The sequence below is a fragment of the Ranitomeya imitator genome, chromosome 4, assembly GCF_032444005.1.
Source record: "Ranitomeya imitator isolate aRanImi1 chromosome 4, aRanImi1.pri, whole genome shotgun sequence".
Taxonomy (NCBI): domain Eukaryota; kingdom Metazoa; phylum Chordata; class Amphibia; order Anura; family Dendrobatidae; genus Ranitomeya; species Ranitomeya imitator.
In genome coordinates, this window is record NC_091285.1 from 58115861 (window position 1) to 58143664 (window position 27804).

The 27804-nt window shown below is 47.6% G+C and overlaps 1 protein-coding gene across 1 annotated transcript; it reads left to right on the forward strand.

Moving 5' to 3' along the window:
* The first annotated feature begins 417 nt into the window (after nt 1-417).
* Nucleotides 418-27804, forward strand: HARS1 (histidyl-tRNA synthetase 1). Its single transcript, XM_069763760.1, has 13 exons — nt 418-559; nt 4237-4326; nt 8425-8544; nt 9473-9568; nt 9907-10032; nt 17493-17600; nt 21696-21794; nt 22066-22159; nt 23868-23995; nt 24535-24798; nt 24919-25035; nt 26783-26929; nt 27609-27804. Exons 1-13 carry the CDS (start codon nt 419-421, stop codon nt 27666-27668), a joined length of 1590 nt encoding a protein of 529 aa, XP_069619861.1. The 5' UTR covers nt 418; the 3' UTR covers nt 27669-27804.

The following is a 27804-nucleotide window of genomic DNA, read 5'->3' on the forward strand; positions in this document are numbered from 1 at the left end:
GGGGTGTACAGGTGGGAGCCATGGGGTTGTACAGGTGTGAGCCATGGGGGTGTACAGGTGTGAGCCATGGGGTGTGCAGGTGTGAGCCATGGGGTGTGCAGGTGTGAGCCATGGGGTGTGCAGGTGTGAGCCATGGGGTGTGCAGGTGTGAGCCATGGGGTGTGCAGGTGTGAGCCATGGGGGTGTGCAGGTGTGAGCCATGGGGTGTGCAGGTGTGAGCCATGGGGTGTGCAGGTGTGAGCCATGGGGTGTGCAGGTGTGAGCCATGGGGTGTGCAGGTGTGAGCCATGGGGTGTGCACATACGTTCCGGTGTAGACACTGATGTGACGGGACTCTGTTGTAGCGACGCTGACACGTGACACGTGACACAATGGGCGGCCCCGCCGCGGGAGCGCCGCACTCCACCCTGCACTGCGCATGCGCGGCTCTCAGCGCCGGCTTCTTGCGTGTGTGCGGTCAGCATTCAGCATGGCGGAAAGAGCAGAGCTGGAGCAGGCGGCAGCACTGCAGGGAGAGAAGGTGCGGAAACTGAAGCAGGAGAAGGCCAGCGCCGAGGAGGTGAGTGCGGGACAGTGCGGAGGAATGGCTGCTACACAGTGCGGCCTGCGGGGCCCGGAGGGAGAGGCGGACAGCAGTGTGGTCACCGCTCCTGTGTACAGTCCGGGGGGAGGGGTTGACGGAAGTGTGGTCACCGCTCCTGTGTACAGTCCGGGGGGAGGGGCTGACGGCAGTGTGGTCACCGCTCCTGTGTACAGTCCGGGGGGAGGGGCTGACGGCAGTGTGGTCACCGCTCCTGTGTACAGTCCGGGGGGAGGGGTTGACGGAAGTGTGGTCACCGCTCCTGTGTACAGTCCGGGGGGAGGGGTGGACAGCAGTGTGGTCACCGCTCCTGTGTACAGTCCGGGGGGAGGGGCTGACAGCAGTGTGGTCACCGCTCCTGTGTACAGCCCGGGGGGAGGGGCTGACAGCAGTGTGGTCACCGCTCCTGTGTACAGCCCGGGGGGAGGGGCTGACGCAGTGTGGTCACCGCTCCTGTGTACAGTCCGGGGGGAGGGGCTGACGGCAGTGTGGTCACCGCTCCTGTGTACAGTCCGGGGGGAGGGGCTGACGGCAGTGTGGTCACCGCTCCTGTGTACAGTCCGGGGGGAGGGGTGGACAGCAGTGTGCAGCCCAGTGGGACAGCAAGGACAGAGCTTCACTCTGCAGTGCCCCCTACACATCACTTCGGCCCTGCTGATGGCAGGCTGCCTTTATCCCCTTCCTGGCCTGGGTCAGTTTTAAGGGAGTGCACTGTCACTATGCATTAAAAACAATGTAGCACCGTGACAAGATCCTACTAGGCATATGTCGGAACTGATACCTGACGCATGCTCAGCAGAGCAGTGACCAGCCCAGGCCCTGAGGGTATGTGCACACGTTGCGGACTTTGCTGCGGATCTGTGGGTGCGCAGCAGCTTTCCATGCATTTACAGTACAATGTAAACCTATGGAAAACGCAATCCGTAGTGCCCATGCTGCGGAAAAAGCCGCGCAGAAACGCTGCGGGTTACATTCCACAGCATGTCAATTCTTTGTGCGGATTCCGCAGCTGCTTACGCCTGCTCCATAATAGCAATCCGCATAAAATCCGTGGTAATTCCGCAGGTAAAACACAGTGCCTTTTACCTGCGCATTTCCCAAATCCGCTGCAGAAAAATCCGCAGAGCTGAAAACTACGTGTGCACATAGCCTGAAACCGACTGATGACTCTTTGTTTCAGGGTGGGGACAGTGACCATAGCTTCTGCCCCATGATGATTTCCTGTTTCAGGATCCCAGCATGCACTGGGAATTCTCAAACAATATGTCATCAGAACGGAAGTAGGTGTATAAAACAATCGCTTTGTTTAGACAGGGAATGTTACATATTTTTATTAAATTAATCATTTTACACTTTAATCCAAAATGACTATTGTACTACTAGATGGTGGCCCGATTCTAACGCATCGGGTATTCTAGAATATGCATGTCCACGTAGTATATTGCCCAGTCACGTAGTATATTGCCCAGCCACGTAGTATATTGCCCAGCCACGTAGTATATTGCCCAGCCACGTAGTATATTGCCCAGCCACGTAGTATATTGCCCAGCCACGTAGTATATTGCCCAGCCACGTAGTATATTGCCCAGCCACGTAGTATATTGCCCAGCCACGTAGTATATTGCCCAGCCACGTAGTATATTGCCCAGCCACGTAGTATATTGCCCAGCCACGTAGTATATTGCCCAGCCACGTAGTATATTGCCCAGCCACGTAGTATATTGCCCAGCCACGTAGTATATTGCCCAGCCACGTAGTATATTGCCCAGCCACGTAGTATATTGCCCAGCCACGTATGTCACAGGTTAAAAAATAAAAAATAAACATACTCACCTTCCGAGGGCTCCTTGTAGTTTGGTCACATGACCGTGATGTCGAGGGCAGGTCCTTCTCCCATACCATCCTTGCCACCGGAACCTGGCGCTTGCATGGAGCAGTCACCGGAGCGTGACAGAATGAATATCCGTGACAGACAGAAGGACAGAAAGATGGAAGTGACCCTTAGACAATTATATAGTAGATTGTAATAACAATATTTACTTCAGACGCCCCCCCTTTAAGGTGTGTTCACAGTGGCCTCAGCCCCCCTTCAGTGTCAGATGGGTGAAATAGGGCTTTTAGTGCTGGCAGGCATGTGGCGGTGCCCAGTAGTGTGCCCTGTGTGTGCAGTGCCCAGTGTAGGAGAACGCTGTAATCCACAGATCTGTTTCATCATCCTCCTGGCTCAGGGCAGTGCCGCACTCTCCGCTCATCACCCCTTTTATGAAGGGTAGTAAAGATCACAGTGAAGTCTTACATCTCTTAAGGTACTGTCACACTAGACGATATCGCTAGCGATCCGTGACGTTGCAGCGTCCTCGCTAGCGATATCGTCCAGTGTGACAGGCAGCAGCGATCAGGCCCCTGCTGGGAGATCGCTGGTCGGGGAAGAAAGTCCAGAACTTTATTTCGTCGCTGGACTCCCCGTAGACATCGCTGAATCGGCGTGTGTGACACCGATTCAGCGATGTCTTTGCTGGTAACCAGGGTAAACATCGGGTAACTAAGCGCAGGGCCGCGCTTAGTAACCCGATGTTTACCCTGGTTACCAGCGTAAAAAAACAAACAGTACATACTTACATTCAGCTGTCTGTCCCTTGCCGTCTGGTTCCTGCAATGACTGCTGGCCGTAAAGTGAAAGCAGAGCACAGCCACAGCGGTGAGTCACCGCTGTGTGACTCACCGCTGTGCTGTGCTTTCACTTTCACTTTACGGCCAGCAGTCAGTGCAGGAACCAGACGGCAAGGGACAGACAGCTGAATGTAAGTATGTACTGTTTGTTTTTTTACGCTGGTAACCAGGGTAAACATCGGGTTACTAAGCGCGGCTCTGCGCTTAGTTACCCGATGTTTACCCTGGTTACCGGGGACCTCGGGATCGTTGGTCGCTGGAGAGCTGTCTGTGTGACAGCTCTCCAGCGACCAAACAGCGACGCTGCAGCGATCCGGATCGTTGTCGGTATCGCTGCAGCGTCGCTTAGTGTGACGGTACCTTTAGTGAGATGAGGAGGGAGTCGTGTATAAATCCCAGGACCTCACGAGTCACTTCACACCCAGGACTGTGGAGTCGGAATATAATGGGCAGACTCCTAAAATATACAGCCTTAATAATTCGATGAGACGTGGGGTCGTCTATGACGGAGGATCTGATGGAGGCGATGCGATTTCTCATTCAGTGCTGTTTTAACCATTTGGTGCATATTTACAATGGATGTGAAGTTTGTGTTCGAACGTTGTATTTGAATAAATGCATTTAATTCATTTTATGTTCTCACTGCATAGATTGATTATTGTATCCTCATGGTGATGAAAAGCCGGATGTTAGGATTTTACTGCAGTAAACGTATCACCTAAACACGAGGCTTGGCTTACAGATCTGCTCACATCCTGCAGAATGTAAAAGTCACCATCAATCTGAAAATGAAAAGATCATGGCATTGGTGTCAGTGTATATCCTTCATTTTCTCCAATATTTAAACAAAAACCAAGCAATGAGTGTAACACAATGTGATGTGAGCAGCGGGTCATTGTCTGATTATTGTCCACACACCTGTCCGGCCTCTGTGCTTCTCTCCGCAGTACAGAGTTGTGCTGCAGTAATCATTATTTATTTCTTAGATTGCAGAAGAAGTTGCAAAACTTTTAGAGCTGAAGGCAAAGCTGGGACCTGATGATGGAAAACACAAGTTTGTTCTCAAGACCCCAAAGGTAATATATACGAAAAGTATTGTTTGCCGCAAAGCAAAAAGTAACACACGACAATGTCACATAGGAAGAATGTGATTGAAATGAAACATCTGCTAGAAAAGCAAAAGTGTCTGTAATGGATACATGAATCGTACTATGACTTGAGTACATGGGGCACGGTTTCATTTAACAAGGGGTTGTCGCTTTAAAGTGAATTTTTCTCTCTCCTTTCATGTCTGGATTAGTATATACTTGTATTCATCAGGAAATAAGGTTTATAGAAAATCTTTACGTAGACTAGCAATAAAAGTATTCTTGTAAAATACACCATATACCAGATAGACCCACTGATTAATATGTAGTCTTAGCACAAAAACTACAGTAGAAATCTGATTTTTTTTTTTTTTTTTAAGATACAGTATATACTCGAGTATAAGCCGACACCCCCCTAATTTTGCCACAAAAAACTGGGAAAACTTATTGACTCGAGTATAAGCCTAGGGTGGAAATGCAGCATTTACCGGTGAATTTCAAAAATAAAAATAGATCATTATTTCCCCATAGCTGTGCCATACAGTGCTCTGCACCGTTCATATTGCCCCATAGATGCTGCACAGATGCCCCATATAGTGCTGTGTGCCGTTCATACTGCCCCATAGATGCTGCACAGATGCCCCATATAGTGCTCTGCAGCGTTCATACTGCCCCATAGATGCTGCACAGATGCCCCATATAGTGCTGTGTGCCGTTCATATTGCCCCATAGATGCTGCACAGATGCCCCATATAGTGCTGTGTGCCGTTCATACTGCCCCATAGATGCTGCACATATATCTGTGCCATGGCCGCTGCTGCTGCTGCAATAAAAAAAAAACAAAAACCCATACCTCTCTTGATTGCAGCTCCCAGCGTCCGGTCCCGGCGCCTCCATCTTCCCGGCGTCTCTGCTCTGACTGATCAGGCAGAGGGCGCCGCGCACACTATATGCGTCATCGCGCCCTCTGCCTGATCAGTCAGAGCGCAGACGCCGGGAAGATGGAGACGCCGGGAAGATGGAGCGGCGCCCGGCGGCTGGAACGTGGACAGGTAAATATAACATACTCACCTAGTCCCAGCGATCCTCGCGCTGTTCCTGCCTTCCTCCCCGTCTTCTGTGCTGCAGCCTCTTCCTGTCAGCGGTCACCGGCACCGCTGATTAGAGAAATGAATAGGCGGCTCCGCCCCTATGGGAGTTGGAGCCGCTTATTCATTTCTGTAATGAGCGGTCCCACGTGACCGCTGAAGAGGGGAAGAAGCTGCAGCACAGAAGACGGGGAGGAAGGCAGGGACAGCGCGAGGATCGCTGGGACTAGGTAAGTATACCTCAGCGCCCTCTCCCCCTCACCTGCCGACCCCACCGCTACCGTGACTCGAGTATAAGCCGAGAGGGGCACTTTCAGCCCAAAAATTTGGGCTGAAAATCTCGGCTTATACTCGAGTATATACGGTACATGTGGAGTTTGCAACATGTAGATCTAACACATGTGAACAAAACCCTAAAGGGAATCTGTCTCCAGGTTTTTGCTACCCCTTATAATAGCAGCATGATGTAGGGGCAGAGACTTAGTCCAGCTGTGCATCGCTTGCCGCGGTTTTTATACAAAGGTATACATATTAGTCCATAAACCAAGGAAAAGAACACATTGATTATCGGTTTTGATACAAAGTTTATTTGCCGCAGATCTACCAGTTCCCTTGACTGCTGAGCTCTGTATAACCCCGCCCTCACCACTGATTGGCAGTTTTCAATGTACACAGTGCATAGGCAGAAAGCTACCCATCACTGGTCGGACTATTTGGCAGCAGGTTTACTAGTCCTTTGGTGATAATCTCATGCTGATAAAACTTCTGCTCTCGGATTATGTAGCAATAATCTGCTGACAGATTTCCTTTATAGATATTGGCATGTCCCTGTTGTGCTATGTTGATCCTAAATGTATATCCTGTGGAAAACCCAACCTTCATGAGGGATAGCATTTCATATCAAATATATATATTTTTTTTCAGATTATCACCATCCATGTTAAATATATTTGTGTAAATGTTTGGTTATAGTTATCATTTGGCTGAGATTTTTGTTTTAAAGTGCCCCCTGCCACCTTTACAGCCTTGCAGGGCATTTGTTCTAGGTTTGTAGATTTCTGCAGCTGTCAATGCATTCACCTTTACCTGAACCTAAAGTGTCCATATCATTAGAGCAATGCACATAGTACAGTGATATCTTCCAATAAAAGGATTGTTAGATATAGTAATGATGTAAATAATGAAAAAAATGGAAGCAAAATTTTCAAAACCTCAATTTATTCTATATCGAGTATTAAAAAAATTAAAAGTGCCACATGCATAAGCAGAAACCCTGCATTTACAGTCCAGCCTGTGATCAATGAGATTACAGATGTTTGTGTGAGGAATGTTCTACCGCAAAGAATGCACTTGAGCATGGAAATCATCAACATCCGCTGCTGGCAGCTCCCTTTGCAATTGCCGACTAATGACATCCCTCATGTGCTCGATGGGAGACAAGTCTGGAGACACTGCAGGCCATAGTAGCACGTTTAGGTTACATAGGTGATTACATGACATTGGGCTACGAGCTCGGCGGCCAATTACAGGTGGACCATTGACCTCACACCACCACTTTCGCAGGCTATTATGTAGCAGAATAAGATGGCAATAGAGGTCTATCCTCTTCAGTGATGAGTCCTGCTTTTGTCTTGGACGCAGTCATAGCTGGAAGTTGATCTGGAGGCCACATGTGCCATGACATGTAAACCTTTATGAAGGAACGTCACAATGGTCCTACTCCTGGGTTATGGTTTGGGGTGGCATACTCTATGGAAGCTGGACCTCCCTAGTCTTCATTCCAAGTGCACAGCTCAACGTTACATTGATTTGGTCGTGTCCCAGGAGCTGTTTTTTCAACATGACAACACGAGGATGCATATTGCTCGTCTTACTAAGAGGAGCCTGTGTGGCCTAAAGGTGCTACTATAGAAGACAGTGTCTCTGGATTTCACATCTGGGACATCATTGGTCGGTGATTTCACAGGCGCTGCCAGCATCGGATCTTGATGATTTGCCCACGTACATTCAGTGTGGTAAAACTCTCAGCCCGGGCAAGGAGGGCAATAATCAGACAGGCAGCACAGAGACCAAAGGTAACCCTGAAGGAGCTGCAGAGTTCCCAAGCAGAGCCTTTGGAACATACAACCACAATAAGCCATACTCCATAGAGGTAGTGTATATGGAAGAGTGGGCAGAAAAAAGCCTTTACTTGCACATACAAATGGTAAGGGTTATTTTGTTTGCCAAAAGACATGTGGGAGTCTCCCCCAAATGTATGCAGGATAGTGGTGTGGTCAGAATAGCCCAAAATTGAACTTTTTGATCAACAAAGTAAACATTATGTTTGGCCTCAAACCAACACAACTCATCACCCCAAGAACACCATTCACACAGTGAAACATGGCAGCATCATGCTGTGGGGATCTTTTTTTGGCAGCAAGTACAGGGAAAATGGGCCAATTCAAGGGGAAGATGGATGGTGCGATATACAGAGATGTTCTTGAGCAAAACCTGTTTCAATCTGTCAGTGATTTGAGACTGGGATGGAGGTCCACCTTCCAACAGGACAATGACCCAAAGCATACTGCTAAAGTAACACTCCAGTGGTTTACAGGGGAAAAGTGTAAATGTTTTGGAGTGGCCTAGTCAAAGCCCAGACTTAATCCAATTGAGAATCTATGGTCAGACTTGAAGATATCTGTTCACCAGAAGAAGCCATCTAACCTGAAGGAGCTGGAGCAGTTTTGCCTTGATGAATGGGCAAAAATCCCAGTGGCAAGATGTGGGAAGCTCAGAGACTTATCCAAAGCGACTTGCCACTGTAGTTTCTGCAAAAGGAGGCTCTACAAAGTACTGACTTTAGGGGAGTGAATAATTATGAACACTGAAGTTTTCAGTTATTTTGTCCTATTTTTTTTTTTGCTTCATAATAAAAAAAAAAATCAAGTGTTCACCGTTGTAGGCATGCTCTTTTGCAAGCGACTGTACATGCTTGTTTGTTTTTTTTTCCTCTTAGGGTACAAGAGATTATAATCCCAAACAGATGGCCATTCGAGAGAAGGTTTTCAACACTATTATCAACTGCTTTAAACGCCACGGTGCTGAGACCATCGACACGCCTGTATTTGAGCTGAAGGTAAGGATGGGGCAGTGATTTCCGTGTGTTGCAGATAGGTTGTATCGTGGTACAACCACTTGTTTGAAGAATGGCTCTAGATTTTGGGGACTGAATAATGACTTTGAAGAGCTGTTGTATGATGTGATGTTTACTACATGTGGGGAAGACTAAGCCTGGAAAGACCTTCAGGTGCCCATGATTATAGGTGCAATTTATTAGAGCTGCTGATAATCCCAACCAGGAAAGGTGAGGACAGGCTGCAGAGAGCTGTCCCCCCAGTGTGTGAGGATAACCGCTGGTTCCCAGCACTTTACTGATCAGTCCTCAGTGCTGAGCTTGGTAAAATATTACTGTGGTATGATAAACATTACATTAATTTGGAGCTCCACCTTATGGAAAAGGTAATGGAGCAGTGACAACACTTGTGTGCTCTCTGTAGACATGAGATGGGTAATCACTGGGATTGCACAGTAACTCTGAATAAGCAGGTGGTGTAATGAGGACAAATGTGATATTCTGCAGAATAAGGTGCATCTGCATTAACCCATAAATGTAGAGATATCTGGGAGTCATCTGCGGCTCCTGTGCATCCAGTTGTTCACCAAAAGCTGCAATCAGAACATCATAGCTAAGCGTATGGTAATTGCCAGTGTATAGGAAATCTCTATATGATGGGTGGTGATCCGACCTCTTGTACCCCTCTGATCCTGAGAATAAGGGGACCACATCACTTGTGTACCACTGTGTCCCCTCCTGAATCTTCCTGCAGGATGCCCCTTACACATGTATGGAGCTGCTATGGTAGAAAGCACGGTCAGCCACATTTGGCTTTTGCAGAAGAGCTGTCTTGTGTGCACATGTGTCTTGGGTAGCATGGACTTCCCGTTTTCAGTTTTTATTTGGTAAGACATCTGATCTCCGTTTTTTTTTTTTTTTTTTTTTTCAGGAAACGCTAACTGGAAAGTATGGAGAAGACTCTAAGCTCATATATGACCTGAAAGATCAGGGCGGTGAATTGCTGTCTCTACGTTATGATCTTACTGTATCCTTTTAAAAAGAAGTGATCAACCTCAGTTTTCACATCAAAATGGCGGGGAGAAATTGGACAGGATGGACCATCATACACGCACTTAACCTTCCCAGTCAAAATCTATGGCGCTGGCAAATAGTCAAAGTGAAGGCTTTTTTAGTTCCATTCAATCTGTAGCTTTCCACATGTACAAGTGTGTGGGTGTGAGATATATATATATATATATATATATATATATATATATATATATATATATATATATATATATATATATATATATATCTATCTCTATTACATTTCTCCAGCCTTTTTTGGCGTCACTGCGTTACAATCCTTCACTCCTCCACCAGGTTCCGTTTGCTCGTTATTTGGCAATGAACAAGATTACCAACATTAAGCGTTACCATATTGCTAAAGTTTACAGACGGGACAACCCGGCCATGACCAGAGGCCGCTACAGAGAGTTCTACCAATGTGTAAGTCTTAGGAGACCCAATCTATCCACGTAGTGTAACTATTATGCAGCCCAAACGTGTTATGCATTATATTACTTAAAATAGCAAGCTTCAGTCCATATTTCTCTATCGCCTCTCATTGGGGGACACAGGAACCATGGGGTGTATGCTGTTGCCACTAGGAGGCTGACACTATGCAAATAAAAAAGTTAGCTCCTCCTCTGCAGTGTACACCCCACCGACAGGAAGTAGGATATTCAGTTTAGCTTAGTGTCAGTAGGAGGTGGACACGGGTCTTTCATTAGACCCTTATCTACCTCAATGTGCGTCGTTTCTTTTCAGGTTTTTCCGGAGGGATACAGGGTGAGCAGTCACACCTGTAGTCCCACAATGCGGACTATGAGTACGGCGTGTACTGCCACCCCGTATCCTCATAGATCCCTCTCCAGGACCAAGATCCTAGCACACAAGCGTGCTGAGAAGTCCGGTCCTGGCTCCGTCCCCCACCCACTCGCCCACCAGAGCCTGTCGGTTGGAGGAGACGAGGACGTCCATCAGCTCCGTGGATGTCTCAATCCCCTCAGGTTAGTAACTGCGTGGGATGTTTAGGTGAGTATTTCCCCTAAATTTCCAGATCTTCCCCTTACTCTCTGTGTGGGGGAGTAGTAGTCCCTAAATGCGCTGCACTAACTTCTATGGCGGCGCTGATCTTATTTTAAAAGGGATCCCAGGGGCACCAAGACGAGCAGTAGCTCTACACTACGGGCTATTCCCTTCATCGGGGCCGCAGTGCCCTCCCTGCGGCCGCACTGCGCAGCGGCCGCAATGTCATTTTTCTGGCGACGCCGACACCTGCGGCCGCCCTGCGGGCTGCGGCGCCGGCCTCTAATTTAGGTCCCGGCAGGCTGCCGCGCTGCTCTGCGGCGCACTGTTCCGGGGCCGCGGTCTCTTTTTCCAGCGGCGCCAGACTCTAATTTAGGTCCCCGCTTCCGCCGGGGCCTACTTCGGTGCCGCGTCCCGACTATACCGTTCTCCCTGCGGCCCTGGCAGGCTGCCGCGCTGCTCTGCGGTGCACTGTTCCGGGGCCGCGGTCTCCTTTCCAGCTGCGCCGGCCTCTAATTTAGGTCCCGGCTTCTGCCGGGGCCTACTTCCGGTACCGCGCTCCTCCACTTCCGCTTTCTTCGGGCGGGCTTTCTCCCGCCCGACAAACTGTGCCCTGCAATCTCCGCCCACCGGCGCCATCTGGGCTGACTCCGCCCCTTCCTCCACGTCGCTGCTGAGCACAGGGCAGGAGATTCCACTCGTGCCCGCATTTTCACCTGGGGGCACAGCACATCATCTGCGCGGATTGCACCAGAGGCCGCAGGGCAGCAGCTCCATCTTTCTGTTCCACTGCTGTTCTTCAGGCCTGCAGTAAGTTCTGGACAAGAGTGCCCCAGATGTGTCTACCTGTTCTCCTAGGGGCTATCGTTCCTGAGGAGCATCTTCCAAGCCGTGCAGCCTTCCATCTGGACACCGCAGCGTCTGCCGTGAGTACCTCTGCACCGCAGTTTGACTCAGACCCCTAATCTTCGGACATTTCCCTCAGGGGCCCGTTCGGTCTAATTTTAAGGGAGGTCGCTCCCGGCCTCCTACTTTTTCCTGTGTCTTAGTGAAACACTTTCAGGGTTCGCCTTGTAACCGCAAGCTCCCCTCAGGCAGGCCTGCAGCAACCCACATTTTGTTCCCCCCCCCCCCCCCCCCTGCTGCTCCGCCTCAGAGTGAAGTCCCCACCCCATGCTGGGCCTCCCCTCTGTCTCTATCAGTAGCGGATCTCACACGGGTGTCCCAGACCCTTGTGTCCGTGCTCGATTGGTTGCCCCTGCAGACTTCCACAGTAGCCAGCAGGTCACAAGGAGCTCCGTCTGAGTCTTCCAATACAGGCCACGAAAGATTCAGACGGGAACGCCAGTCTGAGTTCTCTTCTCGGTCCATCTCGCCCCACAGTCCTTCTCTGTGGTCGAGTTCCCCCTTATCCTCTCCCCCCCCCCCCCAGAGTCAGGCGAGGCTTTCTCTGATCTGCCTTCGGAGGATATTTTGGGGCCGGAGTCGAACCATATCTTAACATGAGGGATATGGTTCAAAGCCTCATTGGAGCGTCCAATCTGACCAGTGGCAACAAAGATTCCTCTACGAAACCCGCAGATCAGGCGGTTTCGTTTAGACGGTCTAAACTACCTCCCAAGGGATTCGTTCCTCATCCTGAATCGAGGAGCTTCTGGCCAGAGAAAGAGCGAATTCAACCAGACGTTCTCAAAGAGGAAAGCGTCTTGGAGTCTCATATCTCTTTCCTCCGGATCTCATCGCCAACTGGAATGAGAGGCGATGGAGAACGACCTCTCCCCCTGTGGATCTGCCGGCTGCTAGACTTGCCACCAACACAGTCCTCGCGCTGTCAGGTGGGGCGACTCTGACAGATTCCATCGATAGGATCATGGAATCCTTCGTGAATTCGGCTCTCGAACCTGCCGCATCATCCCTATGCCCGGCTTTCGCTTCCACTTGGGTTTCGAAGTCGGTATCCGAAGGGGCTAAAACAACTCCGTTGGGGCATTCAAGCCGGAGCTCCACCAGACTGGCTGGCGGAAGTTGCCACCCAGATTACTCACGCCGGGGAATAATTTGTTCCCTGGACGTCGCGTCTTCTGCTGCTCAGACACCCAGTAATGTTGTTGCCAGCCATCGCTCTGTTTGGCTCAAGAGTCATCAAAGAAGTCCCTTACGAACCTGCCTTTTTCAAGGATCATGTCTTTTCGGTTCCAAGCTGGAAATTATTAAGGACGCCACTGGCGGCACCAGTTCTCTTCTTAGGTGGCAACTTCGATCCTTTTCGGCCTTTTTTTCATCGTTTCGCGGCATCAGATTCCTTTTCGCAACAGAGCCCACAGGCACGTTAAGAGAAGGTATTCTTCGACTCACTCCTTCCTGGCGTTCCCGCTACTCCTAAGGTGGATTCTCCATGTCCAGGACTGGAAGTTTCACCTAGGCATGACCCACGACTAGACCCTAGCCCGTTTCTCCTGTTCCTCAGGGACGTCTGGGTCTCCTCAGTAGAGGACGCATGGGCCAGGGCACTTGTATCCTCTAGATACAAAATCTTCATTTCACGGCCCTGGGATCGTTTTCTTCGAATCCCAACCTCCAAGAGACCCCGCTCTAGTCCCGGGTTTCTTTACAGCCATTGTTTCCCTCCTTAGATCCGGGGTAATTGTTCCCGTCCCAGAACAGGAACAGTTCAACGGTTCACAGGCTTCTCTTCGAATCTTTTTGTACTGACAGAGGACGACAAGGTTCGTCCCAGTCCGGATCTCAATTTGCTGAACAGGAGGTTTCGTCGGAGACACTTCAGGATGATATTCCCTTGTTCAGTAATCGCTTCCATGAAGGCTCAGGAATTTCGGTTTCAGGCTCCCGAAAGTCTATCCATCTTTCCCGACACTCTAGCTGTTGCGGGTGGCTCGTCAACAGGAAGAAGTTCCGTCTTGTTCAGCGCCTCGTATCTCCGGGCATGTTCCTCGACACTTGTCGGACTAGAGTCTTCCTTCCCGAAGACAGGATATCCCTCCTTTGTCAGGAAGTTCGCTTGCTCCAGGGTTTTCGGCTCCCCTCCTTTCCGATGGGCCTTAAAGGTCCTAAGGAGATTGGTTGCAACACCCTTTGCCCGTTTCATTCAAGACTTCTTCAGCAGGCTATTCTATCACACGGAGACAGGTCTATCTTCTCCCTGCATCGTCCGATCCGGCTTTCTCACGGGTCAAACGGTTCCTCGACTGGTGGCCGAGGTCACTTCTCTTATCCCAGATTAGATCCTTCTCAGCATATCCTTCCTTCCAGTTCCCTGGCAGGTGGTGATAACGGATGCCAGCCCGCTCGGCGGAGGCGCGGGGCTTTGTCACCTGTTCTTTTCAGGGTTGTTGGTCGGCGCAGGAGTCCTCTTTGCCGATCAATGTCCTCGAGTCCCGGATCATGTTTCTGTCTTTCCTTCACTGGGTAAGGATTCTCAGCAGCCTGCCAATTTGAATCCAGACAGACAATGACACAGCAGTGGCATATGTCTACCACCAGGGGTGGACTCGGCGTTCTCTGGCCTCGGCCGAGATTCCAGGATCCTCCTTCGGACAGAGGCAACGGTCCTGGTGAGCTCCGCAGTGCATGTCCCCGGCGTGGACATTTAGGCCGCCGACTTCCTCGGCCGCGAGGGCCTCGCGGCAGGGGACTGGTACTTCAGGAGGTTTCCTATCGGATTGTTCTTCGATGGGGGACTCCAGATGTGGACCTCATGGTGTCCCGATTGAACAGGAAGGTCCCTCGGGTCGGCCCAAGGTCCCGCGATCCTCTCACAGTGGTGTTGACACTCTGGCCATTCCTTGGTCGCAGTTTGTGCTCCCCTATCGGTTCCCACCCCTTCCCTTGCTTTCCAAGCTGTCGAAAAAGATCAAGGCGGAATGGGTGTCGGTCATTCTGATCGTCACGGATTGGCCCAGGAGGTCTTGGTTTGCGGACATCGTCAATCTTCTCGCGGACACCCCTGGTGCCTTCCAAACAGACCCGATCTGCTGTCTCAGGGTCCGATCTGCCACCCTAATTATCGGTCGCTCAGTTTAACGGCGTGGCTGTGGACTCCACAGTTCTAAGAGCGTCCGGTCTTTCGGCCCGGATGGGTCACACTATAATCCAGGCTAGGAAGCCTTCGTCTTCTTCCAGGATCTACTATCGTACATGGAAGGCTTACTTTCGTTGATGCGAGTCCAACCGCTTTTCACCTATGTCCTTCCCCTGCCTTCCATTTGGTTTTCCTTCAGGCAGGGATTTAAAGGTTATGTTGGTTGGTCTTAGGGGTTCCCCCCTTTGAGCCTCTCAGGGAGTTTTCCCTGTCAGTTCTATCTCGGAAGGTGGCTTTTCTCAGGTCCATCTCTTCGATCCGCCGCGTTTTTGAGTTGGCGGCCATTTCTTGCCGACCTCCTTTCTTGATTTTCCACCAGGACAAGGTGGTCCCAGGCCTCTGCCTTCCTTCCTTTCACGATGTGGTTTTTCCTCTTTTCACCTCAACAAGGACATCGTTCTACCTTCCTTTTGTCCAGCTCCGACTCATCCTCTGGAGCGATCGTTGTACAGGCTGGACCCCGTCAAGGCAGTGAGGATCTCCCTGGCTAGCACGGCCGTTTTCCGAAAGATGGATTCTCTTTTCGCCATCCCTGATGGCGTGCGTAGAGGCCTGCCAGCTTCCAAGGCGACTATTGCTCGCTCGATCAGAACGGCAATTTTGGAAGCTTACCGGGTCAAGAACAGAGTGCCCCCTCCTGAGATAAAGGCTCACTCTACCCGGGCAGTCGGCGCTTCCAGTGCGGTACGTCACGGGGCTTTTGCCGACGGCTTTGCAAAGCGGCAACCTGGTCTTCCATCTACACGTTTCGCCGAACTACGGCGGACTCCAGCCTGGGCAGAAGAATCCTGCAGGCAGCAGTGGTGAGTCCTCGGACCTGATGGAAGTCTGTTTTTCCCACCCCAGGGACTGCTTTGGGACGTCCCATGGTTCCTGTGTCCCCCAATGAAAGGCGATAGAGAAAACAGGATTTTTGGTTGCTTACCGTAAAATCTGTTTCTCGGAGCCTTCATTGGGGGACACAGCACCCTCCCAAGTTGAACAGCTCTGTTTACTGTATACGTTTGAGTTCTTTGAACACTCTTTGAGTGTTTGAAACTGTTAATCTATGGAGCGCCGTAGAATTTGTTGGCGCTATGTAGATAAAGTTTATTATTATTATATTATTATTATTCTTTCTCTTTTACACGTTGCTTCTCCTACTGCTTTCTCACTAACTGAATATCCTACTTCCTGTCGGTGGGGTGTACACTGCAGAGGAGGAGCTAACTTTTTTATTTGCATAGTGTCAGCCTCCTAGTGGCAGCAGCATACACCCATGGTTCCTGTGTCCCCCAATGAAGGCTCCGAGAAACAGATTTTACGGTAAGCAACCAAAAATCCTGTTTTCTGTTCCGTTTAATTTTATAATACACATTTAGAGGAGTGCTTGTAATAGACACGCTTGGGGATTTTTTTTTTTTTTTGTTTGTTTGACGATTATGTATATATTTTGTGCTGTAAATCCTTTTTCAGTTTTTGCAGGCTACTTTGTCTCCCTGCACATTGCTGGCTGCAGAATGGGTTAAATTAGGCTCTGTGCACACAATGCGGATTTTCCTGCGGATCCGCAGCAGTTTCCCATGAGTTTACAGTACAGTGTAAACCTATGGGAAACCTAAAATGCTGTTCACATGCTGCGGAAAAAAACGCACGGAAACGCAGCGGTTTACATTCTGCAGCATGTCAATTCTTTGTGCGGAATCCGCAGCGGTTTTACACCTGCTCCATAATAGAAAACCGCAGGTGTGAAACCGCAGTGGAATCCGCACAAAAACGGCGGTAAATCCGCAGGAAAAACGCGGTGTTTTGCCCTGCGGACTTCTCAAATCCACAGAGGACTATTTTACGTGTGCACATAGCCATAGAATGTGTCAGTCTGCTCACTCCAAATGGAGCATTTCTAATTCTTTCATCTGTTTTTTTTTTTTTTTTTGAGCTCCTCTCCGCTGATTTATGACCACATAGTTCAGCTCCACTTTGATGGGGTCTGTGGAAATACGTTGGCCTAGAAGAGCTCAGAAAAAGACAAGCGGTTATGTTGAAGCGAGCTCACTGATGGATTCACAGGTAACTCATTCTGTTGCCAGCAGTAGACTGCAACCCAGAGGTAAATATAGAAGCAAATGGTGCACATATATTGAAACCCAATTGCAAATATACATGCACTGAAGGCTAAATTCACCACATAGGTGTCCACATCCTTTCAATATTCTCATTGATTTCAATAAGTTTTTCCTGAAGGCCAATTTCATGAGTTGCCTTCACTTATCCTCCATTTTGTCAGGTTTCTAATATTGGGCAGGGTAGTGGACTATTCTGGTCTTCTATGAGAATGCATTGTTTTTACAGAGTAAAATATGAGCTGCTAGTATTGTATATGAAATCTCCTAGTCACCCTTGTCAGAGCTGTGCGCTCATGAACAGAATTGCCAGCGTCATGCCTTGGTTTCCATGTCCCTGTTGATTGTCAGAGGAGAGGAACAGAAGGGATTTTTGGGGATCTCGAACACTCCCTAAGTAAATTTTTTTTTTTTAATCACCTGCTTAATTAGGTGTATCCATCATATAATATTGTAGTATGTGGCTAGGATATATATACCATAAGATTATGAGCAAGGGGATGGGACTCCTAGGCCCCACTGCCCATTCTGAGAATGGAAGGCTTTTATGGTAGAGCTACACGACTTTAATTGTGCAGCAGTAAAACTAGGGCAAGACTCGGCAGAATTTTAGAGCTGTTATTTGGCCGATAAGGTGGTGATGGATAGTAAATAGTGTGTATTCCATTTGCCTCCAGGACTTTGACATTGCTGGACAATATGATGCGATGATCCCTGATGCTGAATGTCTGAAGATTGTTCATGAAATTCTGAGTGAACTGGAGCTGGGAGAATTTTTAATTAAGGTAAGGTGATGTGACACTAGTCACTACTCACGGACAGGCCGTGAGACAGGGTAGTCAAAGCTCCAGGATCAGATTCCAAGAAAGCATATAGTAAACTAAAGGGAAAAGGCAAAGTCAGGTCACTGTCCAAGGTCAGAATACCAGGAAGATAGCGGATCAGAGCAAAGGGGCTAGGCAAGTGGGTGGTCAGAATGAGGTCCAAGGTTAGGCAGCAAAATATCAATAAATAAAGCACGGAAATACAAGGCAAACCACTGCGTAGATGCTATGTCTGGCAGAACTCGGGGACTGACAGCTCGGCTAATAAGTGGAGTAATCACCTGGACCTGGAAAAGCTCAGAACCTCCGATTGTATGGTTAAACTGTCCATCAAAACACCTGACCGCTCAGCACGCCCTTGCACCAGACTGGACAACTGAGCTGTCAGTCATCTTGTCCAAGACACACTGAGCGGAGGAATCGTGACGGGCTGTATGTTGTCCTTTTGAATGAAGCAGTGAGAGGCTGACTATGATAGCTAAAAGTTGTACTTGGCCATCTCCTGCAGTCCCATAGTCTGTCTGTAGAAATGCAAATGCGTGACCACCCTCCATTTATGCAAGCAAAAGACAAGACCTCCGCATTGAAATTATGATGAACAAAGATCTTCATGCAATAACTGGATATTTTATTTTGACCCATATAGAAAGGTCCAAATTACGACTGACAATGGTCTTTATTAAGAACATCTAAAGTTCATATAGGTACATGATAAATGTTAGAACATATGTGATAAACACAAAATAAAAAAATGAAAATACGTACAAAAATAATATGCAAAAAGGGGCAGGAGAATGGGTTTGACCAGGATTAATACAAAAGCAGCTAATAAATGGGGAAAAGAGGTGGGATTCATGGAGGAGGAAAAAAGTTGGGTGCATTGGGTCAAGGAACATTATGGAATCAGGCATAGTAATGAGAAAACTGCTTACAACAAACATAAATCAAACTAGAACAAACCAGCAGAATTATCAAAGGATATCGTAGGTAGATGCCCCCTCCATTCACATTGGATAATATTGGGCCTGCGGAGGTGCTCGAAAAGATCATACATTTATCACCTGTTATGGAACCCCACACACATTTGACTAAAGTCAGCTGAAGTCAACAATATCGGTGGGATTAGTCAGCAGTCTGTGTATGGGGGGTTCGGACTCATCATCTGTTGGAGTAAAGAAGGTTTCGGCCTCTAGAATTTGCTGGCCCGATCTTTTAGTTCTCCGGGAGATAATTTGCTGGCAGAGGACTCTGGTAGTGGCTCTCGCAGAGATCACATATGCATGTTTGGCCATCCTGAGAGTGCTCCTGTGTATCAGGCAAGTGGGAGAGCCTGGTGAGCCGATCAATTGTTTGGTCATCATTGGTTTAAAGGGAACCTGTCACACCCCACCCCCACCCCCCCCAGGCGTTTGTAACTAAAAGAGCCATCTTGTGCAGCACTAATGCTGCATTCTGACAAGGTGGCTCTTTTAGTTATTGTTCGTTGCACTGCAGAAATAATCACTTTTGAATTTGGTCCTTCATACCTATGAAATTGCCAGGGAGGCAGGTCTTTCCCCCCTCATCCAAACGCCTCCCAGCCGTCACTCTGCGAGAAGGGCGCTGCCTCCTCGACGTTATTCAGTTGTCCAGGCGCTTGCGCGGTCATATTCTGCCTTGGGCATGCGCAGTTCGCGCTGCCTGACAACTGACATCACTTGATGTCTTGTTTACTGCGCCTGCGTGCACGCGCGGCCCGAGATCCCGCGGGTGCACGCAGGCGCACTAAACAAGACATCAAGTGATGTCAGTTGTCAGGCAGCGCGAACAGCGCATGCCCAAGGCAGAATATGACCGCGCAGGCGCCTGGACAACTGAATAACGCCGAGGAGGAGGCGGCGCCCTTCTCGCAGTGACGGCTGGGAGCCATTTGGCTGAGAGGGGAAAGGCCTGCCTCCCTGGCGATTTCACAGGTATGAGGGACCAAATTCAAAAGTGATTATTTCTGCTGTGCAACGAACAATAACTAAAAGAGCCACCTTGTCAGAATGCAGCAGCTAGGTTCACATTTGCGTTGTTGGGCGCAGCGTCGGCGACGCAACCAACAACGCATGTGCACAACGCTGCGTTTTGCGACGCATGCGTTGTCATAAGATCCTACAGATCAGGAATTTCGGAGCAGGGAAAACACTACAAGTAGCGTCCTCTGCGCCCTGTCTTTTGCGTCTATATGATGCATGCGTCGTAAAATGCAGTACAACGCATACCGGCGCATGTCCATGCGCCCCCCCCCCCCCCATGTTAAAGATAGGGGCGCATGACACATGCGTCGGTATGCGTCGACGACGCTGCACCCAACAACGCAAATGTGAACGTAGCCACAAGATGGCTCTTTTAGTTACAAACGCCTGGGGGGGGGGTGACAGGTTCCCTTTAATGCGTATTGGGGCCTCTATTGTAGCCCATTACAGTATAGTTATCAATACACTCTCAAAATTAAAATTGCAACACCCAGAAGGAAAGCTAGAATTATGGAAACCACAAGATGGATAGACATGTTACTGATCTGCAAATGATGACAAAATGGAAAGAAAAGTTTCAAAACTTCTCAATTTGAGTAGATGTTCCACACTCGTGTGTCTTGGCTGCTATCAGTTAGGTTGTTACTGGTTGTTACAGGAATGTTCTGCTGCTTAAATGCTCTTGAGCAAATCATCAAGATCCGCTGCTGGCAGCTCCCTTTGCAATTATTGACCAAAATTGTCCTAGTTGTGCTCAATGGAAGACAAGTCTAGAGATGTTGCAGGCCATGGTAGCACATTTCAGCCACAGGTTTCTCACTGTAACACAAGCAACATGTGGCCTTGCGTTGTGGTGTGTCTGTAATTGGCCACCATTTTAAACCAACTTCACTTATGTTCACTCTACAAAGACTGATCCAGGCCATATAGAAGCTGATCTGTGGTCGTTAACTGGCCTGTCTAGACAGGTTGTTCATTCTATGCTCACAGAATGATCGCTAATATTGTTGTGCGCACACAGAATATCTCAAGGGCGGCGTACTGCTGAAACTAATTATTTTTATGCCTGCATGAATGAATCACCGAACGAGCTTCATTTGATGAGCAATTGCCAGCCTGGTTAGATGGGGCGACAGTCAGAATCTCTGGTTAGCGATAATATTCCTTGCCTGTGCTGTTCCACTATAGATAGGGATTCACTCTCGGGTAGGCCTCTTTCACATTTCCGTCGGTACGGGGCCGTCGCAAATCGTTGGCCCGACGGACGTTGTGCTAATAGTGCACAACGTGGGCAGCGGATGCAGTTTTTCAAACGCATCCGCTGCCCATTGAGGTCCAGGGAGGAGGGGGCGGAGTTCCGCGCATGCGCGGTCGGAAATGGCAGTTCTGACGGCCGAACAAAACGTTACATTGAACGTTTTTTCGTCACGACGGGACGCAAAATCACCACGCATCCGTTGCGTCGCTAATGCAAGTCTATGGAGAAAAAACGCATCCTGCGGGCAACTTTGCAGGATGCGTTTTTTCTCCAAAACGACGCATTGCGACATTGACCAAACGATGGAAGTGTGAAAGAGGCAGTAGGTAGGTTGACAGTCACTGGATTCTTGTATCAAAAACAATGCGATTATTTTTCACAGGTTGAACATTATCAAACCGAACCATAAACGTAAATTTCTAGCCTTGTCCATTCGCTAACTAAACACAGACCCTGACTACTTCAGACACCGCTGAGCTAGTCCCAGTTTGGTCAAACAGAACGGCTATTATCCATAACAAACAGTGATACCTGCAGCTTGGTGCACACGACCTGTACAGTCTCTTCTCGCCTGTCTCGCTCTTCTGCTCCAACACACATCCAGTCTGCTCCGCTTCCTCAGCAGACTGACATAGATGAACACCCAGGCTGGTTATATGAAGAGCTTAGCCAGGCTTACCTATTCAGATGCCATGGATTTTACCCTAGCCTACCTGGCATTGCTACAATAGCAATAGTTGTTGTAAATTATTTCTTGCTGTCATTATGGAAATAATTGTATTACATTTTTCTGTGCAGGTAAATGACAGGAGGATTTTGGATGGGATGTTTGCAGTGTGTGGTGTACCGGACATACAATTTCGAACAATTTGCTCTTCGGTGGATAAATTAGACAAGGTAAAAATAATACTATAATGTTTATATTACACAATGAAAATGTCAGCTGTACAGCGCTCTTACTATGCTCTACTATATTCAGACAGTATTTCCAGCAGACTTATATACCAATGACAAACCTATGAGACCCATTACTAAATACTGGCCACTACTAACCGATTATACGTTCACAAGTCAGTTCCTCTGCACATTTGCTTGAACATTACCATGTGACAGCTGCTATTGCCATTTTAGAAGTGCCTTTACCATAGTCTTAATTCCTTCTTTTCAGACACCATGGGATGAGGTGAAGAATGAAATGGTGGGAGAAAAGGGACTGGCATCTGAGGCTGCTGACCTGATTGGGGAATATGTCCAAAATAATGGTAAGTCAGGCCTTGTAGACTTAAGGTACCTTCACACTGAACAATTTAACAACGATATCGCTAGCGATCCGTGACGTTGCAGCGTCCTGGATAGCGATATCGTTGTGTTTGACACGCAGCAGCGATCTGGATCCTGCTGTGACATCGTTGGTCGGAGCAGAATGGCCAGAACTTTATTTCGGCGCTGGATCTCCCGCAGACGCCGCTGAATCGGCGTGTGTGACGCCGATTTAGTGATGTCTTCACTGGTAACCAGGGTAAACATCGGGTTACTAAGCGCAGGGCCGCGCTTAGTAACCCGATGTTTACCCTGGTTACCAGTGTAAATGTAAAAAAAAAACAAACAGTACATACTTACATTCCGGTGTCTGTCCCCCGGCGCTCTGCTTCCCTGCACTGTCAGCGCCGGCCGGCCGTAAAGCACAGCGGTGACGTCACCGCTCTGCTTTACGGCCGGCCGGCGCTCACAGTCAGTGCAGGAAGCAGAACGCCGGGGTACAGACACCGGAATGTAAGTATGTAGTGTTTGTTTTTTTTACATTTACACTGGTAATCAGGGTAAACATCGGGTTACTAAGCGCGGCCCTGCGCTTAGTAACCCGATGTTTACCCTGGTTACCCGGGGACTTCGCATAGTTGGTCGCTGGAGAGCTGTCTCTGTGACAGCTCTCCAGCGACCACACAGCGACGCTGCAGCGATCGGCATCGTTGTCTAGATCGCTGCAGCGTCGCTAAATGTGACGGTACCTTTATGAACTGTCAAGCCTCGACACGTCTATTGTATGGTGACAAACTCACTGATAATTATGCAAATTGCCTCTTCAGAGAGGAAGAGAACTAGAACTCTAGTGCCACCTATTGGAAGGTAGCAATCCTACAAGCCAATGTTGACCCTTTAACGAGCCTTGTCACATGACTTGTCACATCCTACTCGCTGATGTTATGGTGGCACAGCATAACGCTTCAGTCTGCAAACTTCTTCAAAGAGGACTTTCACAAATGGGCCAGTACTTGATTTTTTGCATTTTTTTCTTTTTTTATATTAATAAAAAAAATAGTTGTTACTTGTTTTTGCCAAAACTGCCGTTGGAATAAGAATATCCCATGACTAATAGCAGTTATGTCAGAAACACGTAAGATCAAGTCATCAGAAACTATGCAATCTCAAGGTGATCCTGAAAACATGATCTGTTCTTGGGGGGAGGGGGTTTAGGACTGGAGTTTGGCAAACATTTATGTAGACCGTGGTAGAAAGTTTTGGGCTACACAAACTGCTCACAGTAGCATGAGTAACTACGCGACTTGGTGGTGTGTTGAAATAGGGCTCCTGGGAAACGATCACATTCCCTCCTGAAGGCCACTTATGGTGTTGCCCATGTGGTCTCTAGACCCATTACTGGATATCGTTACATCATAGACAAAAGTGGGACTCCTTGCTGAGGAGAGTAGACCTCTATTCTAGCTTTCACTGCTGTCTTGCTCTGCACTATGATGGGCTTTGAGAGTGTCGGGATGAGGTCCCTCATGATGGCAGTCAAGGCTGTAAGTGCTGGGATTTCTACAAATGGCGCTCATGCTCAATACTGAATAAATCGAGAGGTTTTGAAAATGTTATTTCCCTTTTTTCATAATTTTCAGATCAGTGACTAAAACCTGTCCTTGTAGCACTTTCCGTGTATAGTAACCTAAATATTGTAACACATTTTAGGTGGATTGGATCTCATCGAGAAGCTTTTAAAAGATGCTAAACTCTCAAAGAACAAGCTGGCACTAGAAGGACTGAATGACATGAAAACGCTCTTTCAGTACTTGGAACTATTTGGAGTTACGGATAAGGTGAGGTATTGTTATAACCTTGGTGAGAACACTAATGGCCCTATGGTCTTAATAAATTTAGCACCTATTTCTCCAGTGGATCCATAATGACTGAGCATATGTCATTCTTGATGAACCCAATCTTGAGTTCTGTCTTGTTGACAGAGTTTTTCTTTCTCTACCGTCTCATTAGTGACCTTCTTTTTATAGATGCCGCTCCAGTTTGAATTGTTAGGTCTCAGGTGGACCACACAGAGGCTTATGGTGGCCCACAGAGTTCTGTACCATATCTATACTCCTGAGCCACAGGATATCCTACAATGCCGTGCTGGGCGCCATATGTACGGACCTATTTGAACTCTATAAGAATTGCAGATATACACCTAATGGAGCGTAAATGTGGATGTAATAGGGCTGTATGTATGAGGCCTTGTACTGCTTTCCCAGACTCCTGCATTGCTGATGCTGCTACATAGTCGATATTTGTAAATGCAATAATCATCTAATTTTCAGCAACTATGCTCACACTGAAACGTGGCTTGTTTTTCCCCACCTTGCAGATATCTTTTGACCTCAGCTTGGCCCGCGGTTTGGATTATTATACGGGAGTTATTTATGAAGCCATTCTGCTTCAGAATCAAGGGGAACAAGAACAACGGCAGAATGACCACACGGAGGAATCGGTCAATGTCGGCAGTGTAGCCGGAGGGGGACGATATGATGGTTTGGTGGGGATGTTTGATCCAAAGGGTAGGAAAGTTCCATGTGTGGGTGTCAGTATTGGAATTGAGAGGATATTTTCCATCATGGAGCAAAAAGCCGAGGTAAGTAATATAATGGGTCTACTCTTACTTTTTGCCTTATCAGCTTTTATTGGAAACACTGTATGTATATTTATATCTTTTATGGCCTCCCATAGTTCTTTTTATGTTTTCTCCTTTCAGGCTTCTGAAGAGAAGATTCGCACCACAGACACCCAGGTTCTGGTTGCAGCAGCTCAGAAGAAGCTTTTAGAAGAAAGAATGAAACTTATATCTGAGCTGTGGAATGCAGGGGTCAAGGTAGATGACCTGTGTCCTGTGTACGTTAGAGCCTCGTATTCCAGCTGCGGTGAAATCTGATTTTTGTGAAGGATACAAAATTTCAGTATATCGTGACCCTTCTTACAGGACACGAGAATAGAAGAGAATTATGGATACTGCGTAGCTTACAGTGCTGCTCTGTATCTGTAATTCTCATTCACTTGTGCGGGAGTTAGGAAAACCATTCAGTTTGGCCAGAGTCCGACCTCCACATTTACGCAGTTATTCCCCATATCAACCATGAATAAATGGATGAGATGGAATTTGCCCAGTATTCCCTTTATAATGTAACTTTGATACCTGGATGCACAAAGGGGGATGGGGGGTTATGGAGCATTCTCACAAGGTGTCCACTGTGTACACAGCCGGCGACTGCCTGCCAACAGCGAGAGAAGCTAGTTCTGCATGGGCCATTGGTGAGCAGGTACCATTATCCACTGTCCGCGACTCGATCCCAGGGTGTTGATGGTCCCTGTCACTACTTTTATTAATGAAGCCTGTTACTGGGCTTCATGGAGGATCAGTAAATGGATAGCATGTTGCAATATTAAAGTAATACAGTGTATTGTACATGCAATCAAACGATTGCAGGCTCAAGTTCCCTAGAGAAGAATACAAGACCCCCACCGATCAGCTGTTGGAGGATATTGTGGACCCCGCAGCACCTTCATTGTGTACCTTGGCTTACAGACTGGCTCTTGCCTGCGCCATATGTTTTCTTAGCTGCTGCTCAAGATTTTGAATTGATCACGTGATGCAACGACACTACGATATCTTGAACGGCTGCTGAGAGAAATACAATTGTCAACTGCAATTTTTTTTACATTAAATGGGTGTTTGTGTACGATGTGTAATAATAAACTCCCCTAGAGCCACTGTCTTTGGAAACCAGCGCCGTTTTGCACCTCTTTTCAGTGATGTCAGCACAAATAAGACAAGCCTGAAGTCTCTTTTACAATGTAAACCTACGGCACCTCGTTCTGACGCTCCATAGGCTTACATAGAAGCCACTTCTGGGTCACTCAAAGCATAGTGTGTCCTGAAGAGTTTGCAGAGCGGTGACAGCACTGAGAAGAGGAGCGGAACGGCGCTGGATACTGGTGAGAGCCGCGCTAGGGGAGTATATTAATACACACACACTACACACCATATACGCTTTCACGTACAGACTTCTCATTATGTGACGTGGAGTGCACATGCAAGGCTCTCTCAATCCAACACTCATCGTCTGTTCTAGGTTATAAAGTGAGCATAAATCACACCCTGACAGTCCACACGCCACAATTTTTTTTAATGCGCTGCCACCACTCATCAAACACAAGGGATGATGAGTCCTCAAATATGTTACTGACAGACAATCTGAAGGGCTATGGATTCTTTAAGGCATACAAGAATCAAACTTATTAAAAATATTAATCTTTAATATAAAAATATACAGTGCTTACAATAAAAGATATAAAAATAAAGCGGCACACAAATATGCAAAACAGTTATAAGATAAAAAGGGATAAATAACAAATACTTTTTTGTTCTTCTGTTTCCTTGGGGGAAGGAGAACATGAATTATGGATCACACTTGTAGGATTTCTGAAAGGATTATAACTTTATAGTCTCCTCCCAAATACCAAGGATGATGATGTGACCATGTTTTTTTAATGTGTTGGGCAACAAGTCAAAACCAGGTTTCCAGGACATCGCCATTTACCATTTTCTTTTGTCCCCACAGGCAGAACTATTGTACAAAAAAAATCCAAAGTTACTGAATCAGCTGCAGTACTGTGAAGAGAGCGGGATTCCACTGGTGGCCATTATTGGGGAGCAGGAACTCAAAGACGGAGTCGTAAAGCTGAGAGACGTTTCCACAAGAGAAGAGGTATGTACGGCGATGTTCATATAAGGCTGTTCCTAATACAGTTTAATTTTAGCCAAAACTATTAATTTATAAAGCGAGGAAAATACTGCATTAAACCTTCAGAAGAAAGAGACTTAAAATTTGTATCTTTCGCGCTCCTGTTTATAGGCAGAATTAGAGACAAACCTATATAATGAGGTTATTCAGGACTAGAAAGCCACAGCTGCTGTCTGAAGGGGAAAAAGTCACCACACCCGTCCACAGAAGCTTGTATTGCAATACCATCCTTAGCCTGTGGACAGGTGTGGCGCTGTATTTGAACACAACAGCCATGTTTTTAGTAACCTGCACAACCCCATTAATGATGATTTGTAGTGATTTTTCTAGCCGATGATACATTAGTGTCCCAGTTACAGCTATGGGAACAAGCATTAGCTAATCGTCTTATAACCAAAGCTAGGGAAAACTTCTGGTCAGAAAATAATGATTACAAGTGGGGAGTCCATGCACCAATCGGAAAGCTTCACACATTTTAAAAAAAGATCTGATTCCTTTTGGTTTCCCCTGCAGCACCCCCTTGTAAATCCTAACAGATCCCCTGGCAGAGTACAGTCCACCTTTACTCATTTCAGTGTGTTGGTTAGTACTCATCATTTCTATCTTTACAATGTAATTTGTTTCCTATATCTTTTCATTTTAGGTTGATGTTTCCAGGCAAAATTTGGTGGAAGAAATTCAAAGAAGAACTAGACGTTTTTAAGACACGACCATAAAGTTTAGTCTAATACATATTTGGGTCCACCGGTTTCTGACGTCAGCAATTATTTATAAACCATATGTGAAAGAGTTTTACATTTCTTCATCTATGTCATACAATAAACCGTTCCACAAAGTGA